A 10,272-nucleotide genomic window follows, 5' to 3' on the forward strand; every position below is an offset into this window, starting at 1 on the left:
ATACGCATAGAGAGCAATGCGGTGGTTCAACACTAAGTTTTGAAATCCTAAAGCAGGATTCCATTTATCAGGAGGTCCCCTAGGCTTACACCACCGCGATTAGGATGTGGTTAAAGCCAGGGTACTGCAGCCAAAGGAAAGCATTTGCCCCTGTCGCGAGGGCAGGGCGGTATGAGTCCTCTGTGAGCCCTCTACAGCTCCGGGCGGACAGCTCACGAGCTATCCGTGCCCTTTACGAAGCAACGGATGTAGCACCCTAACACTTCTACTGGTCGTCTCTTCTGAGGTGACAAAGCCGACACGTTCTCAAAACCCAGAAGCTCTCAGAGGGAGAGGGAGCTGGGTAGAGTTCGAGAAAGGCGGGAGAATGCCTCATCCTGGACTGAGAGAGCACGTCTCTCGCGAGGCCTAGGGAAGCACGGCCTCGGTTAACAGCTCCCCTTCGCCTCGGCGGCCCAGGGATCCAGCTGCGGAGAGCGCCTCCTGAACGAACCCTTCCTTCCCTCCTTCCTTCCGTCCCAGCCACTCAATCTTCCAGAGGCAAGAGGAACCGGGTGTGGCCGAGACGCCAGTCAGCGAACCGCCCGTCACGTGACAGAAGACGGGCGGGGGGGGTGGGGAGAGGACCCGGGGAGCCTACGTCCGCCCGGCCCCCCCTTTACGTCATCTCGGTGGCCACGCCCCCCGCCGTAGCGTGTTGCACCGGGCCCCGCCTCCAAACGGCGTCTCCTCCCAGGGCCTGGCCGGCCAGTAGGGCGGGGCGAGCGGCCCGGAGGGGGCCGGTGCCGGGGGAAGGGAGGAAAGGAAGGGAGGGGTCACGTGCGGCCCGCGGTTCGGGGTCACGTGACGGGGCGCCGGGGCGGAGGGAGCCGGGGCCGGGAGTTCTCCTGAGGGAAGAGGAGTGAAGTGGGGGGGACGCGGTGGTGGCGGCGCTGACAATGGTGAGTGCGCGGCGCCGCGCGCGCTCGCCGCCAGCCCTCGCCCCGAGCACGGCGGGACGGCCAACGGCGGGCCAGGAGTCGCGGGAGGGGCCGCGGGGAGCTGCAGGAGCGGGCAGGCGAGCAGGGCGGGGAGCCGGGGTAGGCCTGTCGGGCCACCGCGGGGTCGGGGAAGAGCGGGCGGCGCCGCCTCGTCCCGGTCTCGGCGAGGCCCGAGCACCTGCGGGCGGCGGCGCGCTCTCCTGGCCATGTCGGAGCCTCTGCCGGCGTTCCTTGACCGGCTCTGGGGGCCCTGGCTGGGTACTCGGACCCTGCCTCTGCGGGGGCTCGCCGCCGCCTCCCCTTCCAAGGTAGCTGGTCCCTCCGCTCGTCCCGGGCAGCCTCGCTTCCTTTCAAGTGGGATGACCCAGGAGTCCCCCAGGTCCGGGCCCGGGGACTTGGTCACTCTCTTCCAGTGTGTCACGAGCTTGATAAACTTGATTTTTCTCTTTTTCCTGGATATGATGACATTCTGCCATTTCCTGACCCCAGTGCAGCCTTGATGTTGACACTTGTAGAATGGGAGAGAAAAAGAAAAGGACGTTGGGATGGGGGGACGTCTTTAACTCCGAAGACACTAGTTTCGTGCCCTCTGGTTTAAGCATTGGCTCCCATTTCCTTCCCCAAGCCATTTCTAGAAACTTGACTGCTTTGGGATGTTGAAATGGCCTACGGAGAGAGGAGGGAGGGAGATCAGAATACAGTTAGTGGGAAGCGCCAGCGTGGGCACGGGGGCATTTAACTTTGTGTGTTGGCAATCTCCTCTAGATTGGAGCTCATTTGGCTCATTTTATGGTAGTATTCGTTTATTCGTTTCATTGAGCAAGCAGATGTTGAGCGCCTACTGTGTGCTCTCCTTATACTACCTGCTTTCCTGAAGCTTACTGGTTCAATAAACTGCTTGAAACTTCTGCCTAAAGACCAGGCTAGGTTTATAAAAAAAAAAAAAAAAAGGTACTGTGAATAAATATATTTTAAAGTCAGAAATCGTGTTCTTTTAATAAAAAAAAAAAGTAAAGACAGACATGTTCATTCTTGGAGTCTTCTTTTCTTTGATTTAACAAATGATTACTTAGGTGTGCCCAGGGGCTGTGAGCAAGACTGCAACAGCCCTTGCTGTCTTGTAGCTTACAGTCTAGAGGGAGATAAACATTTATTTGTGTAATAATTTGTTTAACGTGGAAATCACAGTTGTGATAACTACCAAGAAGGAAGTATTGGGAGACCTCGCTTTGTCGGGGAGTCACTGAAGGCTTCTTTAATTGACTGTAATTTGCAAAGAAAACTTAAAAGCTCTCCTATGTTTTGCTTACATTTAAAATTATTACTTTTAATAAGTTTTTGAATTATGTTCAGGAGCAGTTTATTTTTATTTTCAAGTTACTTGTGAGACATAAACTAAACTGAAATGGGCACAGATGTAATATATGTATGAAAATTTGCTGTTTCATTGCTTGTCTATGGGCTAAGTGAATAAATTTTGAGAGCGTCCCCTCCGCCTCACCTTGAGTTGCATTTCTTTACATCAGCTGGAGTAGTGAAATTTCTTCAGTGAGGTCTAAAAAGTTTGTCTTTTAACATATCCACGTGTAGTTTTGCTAGATGGGTAATACTCAATATTGGGTTTACAAATTATAGGACAAAAATTAACCTAAAGTCAGTGATATGAAGTTTAGGCCACGATTAGAAAACTGTAAGAACAGTTACTATAATGTTTTAATGGTCATATATATAGCAGTGTAGCTATTTAAGAGTTTTACTTGTATATTGATTGTCTTATATTGTCTGGTATTGCTCCTGCAAACCTCATATTCTAAATGCTCGCTTGAAGCTATCTTTACCAGAAGTCTTTTCTAGATATCTTTTCCATGTAGTCTTTGACTTAAAAGATCTCAAACTGCCTTCTATATTTCAGCAAAAGTCTATGTTTTGTCGAGTAACCCTCGTTACAATTTTTATTCCCTTCCCTTTTCTAGACTTCACAGTCCTGACAATTCTGTATTTTGTTTCCTCTGTACATATCAGGAGAAATATTATAATTTATGAATAAAAAAGATTTTAATGATATGACTTTTTGTTTGAAATGACAGAAGATGCACATCTTGAAATGAAAACTTCAAAAACCAAGGCATTGGGTAGAGAATCTTTCAACTCCTTTTAGAAGGAAAAGAAAAAAGACAAACTTTTTTCTCAGATATTTTTTCTCTCTGTTGTCTACTTGTTAAATGTAAGACATCTACAATTTTGTGGAGGCTTTTAGTAAGACTAGTTCATTTTTGATTTGTCCTAGTGTAAAAAACTGGATGTTAACCCAGGGCCAAATTCTCATGGCGTCATTAACCTCGTTAAAGTGCTATAATTTATTACTCAACCTATTATTGTTTTGCATATGCTATACTAGGCTTTTTTTTTCCCTTTTGATCTCTCCCAATCTTAGTGTTTTGATTGTGTTGAAAAGTAAGTCTACTTTTCATTCTTAGTTATGAAATACTTCGTGCATATGGAAAATAATAGAGGATAACACATCATTTTTATATACTTTTAATGCCTAGGAATTTTAAATTTTTACATATGGTGTCAAAATAAGACTTGTTTAATTATAATTGTGAAGTTTTATAAGACTCTTAAGTGTACACCATTTTAATTAGTGACCATTTTTATTTTATTTTACTTTTGATAACTTGATCTTTTATTATTTTTAAAATTTTTTTGTGAGGAAGATTGGCCCTGAGCTAACATCTCGGCCAGTCTTCCTCTACTTTGTATGTGGGATGGTGCTTGCGTGCCGGATCCCAGCCCTCGAACCCCAGACCACCGAAACAGAGCGTTTGAACTTAACCACTACACCACCAGAGAGGCCCCCTTGATCTTTTAATATCAGCTTTCGAATCCCAAATTCAGCTCTATGTGTTAAGTATATGTATGTGGAAAAAAGTTATAATATTTTATCTGTAAAACAATTTTTATAGTTTTCAAATCTCATTTTTCTTGGAAGCAGCTCTGGAAAATATTAAGAGGAAATGAGAAAATTAAATTTTATTTTCCTGCTTCTATTTTATAACTCAAACGAAGCTGTTGTCTTCTACCCTTTCATAGTAGCTCCTCCTACATGAGCACCTCCCGACCCCCTTTGCTGGCTCCGTGCTTTGCACATAGTTGATAATTAGTAAATATCAGCTGATTGATTTTGTGCTGCTATACATTCTCATATCTGTAGCCCTTAGGAGAAAATACACCATGTTGAGCAAGTTTTGAGTTTAAAACTTGGGGTATGAAAACTAACTAGAAAGGGACAGTGCATGTGACCTATCATTGATATTTTTCATTCTCTCAAGTTTAGAATAGTTTTCTGATTAAAATTAGTTTTCTGGTTTAAAGTAGAGTTTATTTGTAATGTTGTTACGAAAGGTTAAAACATCTTGTCAAGAGGAAAATTTGCTCTTTGTGTCTTTGGAGTATGTCAAAAATACTAATCTGGCCATTCTTTGAGTTGATTTCTTGAAGTTAAAATCCTCTTGTTAATATAAGATTAATAAAAACAAAGAAGCAAGCTCAGAATTTAGGAAAACACTCTCTCTTTTGATCACAGCATCACCCTGTGACCTCCCTAGCTTTACAAAGATCATTAGCTCGCTTACTGTTACCCTGCCACCTGAGGACGGACCTGAGACAACGCAAGTGCCTTGTACTGAGCTGCTGCACTAATGCTCACTTCCTGGGGGAGGGCCAGTCTTACCAAAAATGCCAGATTCTAGCTCATTTCTTTTGTGTATCCACTTATTTTTTATTATTAGGACAGTATGTGTTTTGTTTAAAATTAATTTAACATTCAACAGGTATTTGAGTGCTTTCTACTACATGCTACACGCTGCCCCTAACTACTGAGTCTTCAGCCATGAGCAAAGGAAAAGTATCTGTCCTCATGGAGTTTACAGTTCATTCAGGGTGTCAGGTACTAAATAAGCACACCAATTATAATAAATGATGAAGTAAAACTACATGGCATTGTGAGACCTGAATTTGGAGAATACAGTTTTGATTAGGAAGTTAGCGAAGGCATCTGTATGGAGGTGGGTCAAACTGATACTCAAAGGACGAGTGAATTAAGTTAAGATTCTTGGTCTAGGAGAAGAGGGAGACTGACGGACAAATTTCATGAACTTGAATCATTTGAGGCTAGTGAGGCTGGAGAGATGGATAAAGTGAGATATATGTAGGCCACCTTAAGGAATACACTGTGTATGTATTTAAAATAACATTTCATGGAAGTAAACAGTTATAGAAAAGTGACAAGTGTTCAGCTTCTGAATTTCCATGAAGTGAACATACCTGTGTCTCAAGCACTCAGATCAAAACAAAAAAAAAAAACCATTACTAACACCCTAGAAGATCCCTTTGTGCCTTCTTCCAACCAGTTCCTGACTTCTACTACAGTACTATAATGTACGTTACGTGTTTTTGACTTTTTAATCAATGGAATCCTATAGTGTGTATTCTTTTTGTGTCTGGCTTCTTTCAATATTGTGTGTGTGAGATTCATCCTTGTTGTCTATAGTTGTATCTCATTCCATTTCCCAGTGTTTGAATATAGACTAAAATTTATGTATCCATTCTCAGTGATGGATATTTGGATTGTTTCCTATTTGGGGCTGTTATGAACAATGATGTGATGAACATTCTTATATTTGTCTCCTGGTTCATATGTGTAAGAGTTTCTGTTTAGGGTGGATACCTAGGAGTGTAATTGCTGGGTCATGGAATATGTGTATCTTTAGCTTTACCAGATGGTGCTAAATATTTTCTAAAGTAGTTGTTCCAATTTATATTCTCACCAGCCCACTGAAGGATTTTAAACAGAGAATGATATGATTAGATTTATGCTTTTTTTGTTTTGGTTTGTTTTTTGGTGAGAAAGATTGGCCCTGAGCTAACATCTGTTGCCAATCTTCCTCTTTTTGCTTGAGGAAGGTTGTCCCTGAGCTAACATCCATGCCAGTCTTCCTCTACTTTATATGTGGGACACTGCCACAGTGTGGCTTGATGAGTGATATTTAAGTCTGCGAACCTTGGGCCACTGGAGCAGAGTGCGTGAACTTAACCGCTTTGCCACCAGGCCAGCCCTGGATTTACATTTTTCAGAGATCACTGTGGTTTTTGTGTAGGGCGAAGTAAGAAGGGATGTAGGATGACAGGATAGGAGACTGTTCTCTGTGTAAATTTTAAAAAAAGACTAGCTTTCATGATTGACAAAAATAATCCATAACTCTATCTGATATTGGAATAGCTGATGGGTTCTGTATTATTACCAACTAATGTGTTTTGGCATTCATAGGCAATTGATCTTTGTCCTTTAGATTTCTGTTAGATTCAGGATTTACAGAACAAGGCTTAAATGTTTTCTTTGGAAAACTTCACAGGAATTTAATTAGTCTCCTTTATTAGAGCCAGTTTTATTCCAAGGGCTTATATAATGTGACACATCCTGTTCAGATCCGTATAGAAGTAGATTTACAACAAGTAGTACGTTGTAATAATTCATTTGGATTTGGATGAGTAATTTGGATTGTATGAGTTCTGCTATAATGAAAGAACCTAATAGAAGTATAACTAAAGGTAACTTCAAATCCAGATGTTGAGAATTAATTTTTTAGATTTCTGGTACATGTTAGTATTTGATTATTTATAATGGTTATCTATGGAAATGATTGAAATTATAGCATGTTTAAATTTGTTTAGTTTTCTTTTTGTCTTTTTTTATTGTAAAAACTATGTAACATGAATTTGATAAATTTTTAAATGTATAGTACAGTATTAACTATGTGCATATTGTTGTACTATATTTAGTTTTGATGTAGAATTTGATGTAAGTTTCCTTGTGGACTCACAGGTTTGCAGGCTGTGTAACTGTAGGTCATAGGTAATTAAATTTTAATTACAAAATGTAGTGAATAACAAAACATGATAATTGTGTGCATTTTCTTTTTATTTCAGAGTTTTCTTGGAGGCTTTTTTGGTCCCATTTGTGAGATCGATGTTGTCCTTAATGATGGGGAAACCAGGAAAATGGCAGAAATGAAAACTGAAGATGGCAAAGTAGAAAAACACTATCTTTTCTATGATGGAGAATCTGTTTCGGGAAAGGTACATCTTTTGTTTGGGAGAATTACCTAGTTGTAGCATATTAGAATTAGTCATCAAAGTGGTCTGTGCTGTTTATAAATTTGAATGGTTTTATTAGAGACAGAAATTTTTTTTCCTGAAGATCAGCTAAAATCCTTGATTCGTTAGAACATTTACAGGAAAGATTCATAAATTGCAAGGGTTACGAGGGAGAGTCTAAACTAAATTGCATGCAAAATTTTGTGTGTTTGTGACCATGTGCATCTGTTTAGCTTCAGACAGTTTCTCTGGTGGGGCTGCAATTCACTCACAATTTGTTTCTCCTTTAACATGAAGTTGAGTTATAGATATTAGGGATACTTCTCTGGTATACCTTTCTAAGTTTCTTTCTCATTCTTTGTGGCTTCTCTCTCTATACTACTACCATCGTGTCTATTGATCTCATTTCTTGGTACTCTGTAGAGGACTTAAGTACATTTGGAATGTATCCATGCATGCTGAGATACATTTATGATACCTTCTGTAACGTTTCACTTTTTCCCCTTTTTCTTGTCAAATGATGTGTAAGATTATTTTTATACCTTAGGGAATATGACCAATACACATTAGTCTGTGATACTGAGGAATGGTAATATAGACAAAATCAAGCCATAAAACATTTGAAATAATTTTTTTTAATATAAAAGAGTTTTTCCACATTGTTTGTTAAAAGTAATATATATACATGGTAGACAGTTTGGGAAAAAAAATAATTATAGTCCCATCGTATGGAAATCACTCACTGTTAAAATTTGGGAGTGTTTCCTCTTGGTCTGTCTGCATTAATGTTTAACTATAAGTAGTATATTAAGCATATCTTTTCCCTATTATTGGATATTTAAGTAGTTTCTATTTTTCAGATGGCTTGTAGTATATCACCATATCTTTGGTGATACAGACATCTATGTGCATACATTTTTCTTTAAATTTCTGTAGCATAAGATTATTTCCTTAGAATGAATTCCTGGAAGCGAGTTCCTGGACGAAAAGACATGAATATTTGAAGGGTGTTAATACATGTTAAACTGGGAAATTTGCATCAAATCACATGTCCACTTATAATGGCTTGTTTTACTCAACGTAGCATTTTTAATGTTTGCTATGTTGATGGGCAAAAATGATACTATTCTTATAATTAGCATTTCTTTGTTTACTAGATAGGTTGAACTTAAGTTTATTAATCGTTTACTGCATTGTCTACTCTGGTCCTTTGCCAAATTCTTCTGTTGCCTTCTTAGTGTTGTTTCTGAAATAAATCTTTTGGTTTTCAACTTTACTCTCCTGGTACTCTTCCTTTAAAAAGATGGAGAGAAACAGAAGAGGCCTAAAAAGAGCAGACAAAATCATCAAAAGGATAGAACATGTCAAATGAAAGAACAGTAAAGGAAGTAGTCTTTGGTTTATGGAAAAGAAGACTTGTTAATATGGTGGGGGTGGAGCGGGTAGGGACACCAATCTAGTCTCCTTTCTAGGGAGACGTTGAACCTGCCAATATCTCAGATACTTAATTTATAGATGTGACAAGTAAGTAAATAGCTCTCCTGCCAGGTTATAAGCTTTTTAAGATCAGGGGATCAGAGTGTCCTTCTGTATTCTCCATAAATGCATCATAGTATTATCTATATAATAGACTCTCACTAAATATTTATTTGGTTTGTTTATTTACTGTTTTTAAATCTAGTAGGGAACAATCCCTGCCTAGTTTAAAGTAATCTTATGTCATCTGGACCAATTAGGAGTTCATGGCTGATGTTTATGGGATAAGGAAGAGGGGAATGTTTAAGGAAATAAAGATACTTTATGTGATGATACTATATTTTTTTAAAAATAGCTGGCATTCAAATTAAATTTTTGGAATTGCTAGAGATTGTATGTAGATCTAATCAATAACTATAGAGTACACTTAAAAAATGATAAATCTCTTATAGGTAAATATTTTCTGTTTCTCAAAAGATAATCTGGAATCTGTTTATTTATTGACCTGAGATTTTTTCATTTTTAACCTTTTTATTGTAAAACAAAACACATAGAGAAAACCACACAAAACAAAAATGAATTATGTAAGGCATATTTTCTTGTAATAACCGTTCAAGTCAAGAAGGAGAACTTTGCCAGCCATCCCATATGTCCCATCCCAGTCACAGCCCCTTCCCCTCAAAAGTAACCATTATGCTGACTTTTATAACAAACTTCCTTATGTTTTTTTAATTGTTTAGTTCTCCTTTAAAAAAATTTTTTTTATATGTCTTTTAAATCTCGTTTAATCTCAGGTTCCCTCTTCATGCCTTTCTTTTCCTTATAACTTATCTTTGCAGAACCTGGGCCATTTGAACTGTAGGGTTCTGTGTGATTGCATGTTCAAGATATAGTTACTGCCTGTAAATTGCCAGCTGGATCCACAGACTTGATCAGGCTCAAGTTTGGTTCGGAAGAATATCGGTGGTGGTGTGTTTTTTCATCAGGGGGTTCCTGATGTCTGGTTTTCTCTTCCACATTTTTTCCTTTTTGCAACTGTGGTAACTCTTGTTAATATTGACTCCTGACATACCTTTAGAACAGGTTATTAAATAGACGACTTATGAGCACTTTGAAAAGAAAGCTCAAAAGAAAGAGAAGAAAACAAGCGTTGGTTATTTGTGACCCGGCATGGGTCGCTAAGAGCAAGTCTTATCACACCAGTCTAGGTTTTTTGAAATGTCCAAGTATAATAGAAAGATAATTGGGCTAGAGTTGGAATATCTAGCCTTGACTTTACCACTCTTTTGGTAGATAACTCTGGGTGGTCATTTAACTTTCTGAATCTCACCTGTAAATTGAGGAGGTTGGACTGAATCATTGGTTTCCAAACTTGGCTTTGCATTGTAGGATTCTCTGCTAAAAATTCTGCGTCTGTTATATGTAGTCTTGGAGATCTGGGAGGTCTGACGTCCCACCCAAAGCAAGAATAGATTCTTTTTATGATATTCCTGACATGTGAGCTTCTGTATGCACATTTTGTTTTCAGATTTTTAAAAGAGTTTATTTTTTTTCATATCTGTCATTGTAATATCATACAAGATATTTTCATTGCCCTAAAATTCCTCTCCGCTCTGCCTATTCATCTCCCCCCACCCTGCCCCCAAAACCACTGATCTTT

The 10,272-nt window shown here is 39.4% G+C and overlaps 1 protein-coding gene across 3 annotated transcripts in view; it reads left to right on the top strand.

The window, feature by feature from the left end:
- Positions 1-683: 683 nt before the first annotated feature.
- The window catches only part of VPS26A (VPS26 retromer complex component A), a 31,251-nt gene continuing 21,662 nt past the window's right edge, over positions 684-10,272 (top strand). The window contains exons 1-2 of one of the 3 annotated variants that reach the window (XM_070564749.1): positions 684-941; positions 6,969-7,118. In XM_070564749.1, the coding sequence (XP_070420850.1) occupies positions 939-941; positions 6,969-7,118 (153 nt within the window). In that variant the 5' untranslated portion in view covers positions 684-938. Of the gene's footprint in view, positions 942-976; positions 1,289-6,968; positions 7,119-10,272 lie in introns of those variants that run through there. The other 2 variants (XM_070564763.1, XM_070564755.1) reach the window with 2 other exon arrangements.

The sequence above is a fragment of the Equus przewalskii genome, chromosome 1 (genome assembly GCF_037783145.1).
Source record: "Equus przewalskii isolate Varuska chromosome 1, EquPr2, whole genome shotgun sequence".
Classification (NCBI taxonomy): domain Eukaryota; kingdom Metazoa; phylum Chordata; class Mammalia; order Perissodactyla; family Equidae; genus Equus; species Equus przewalskii.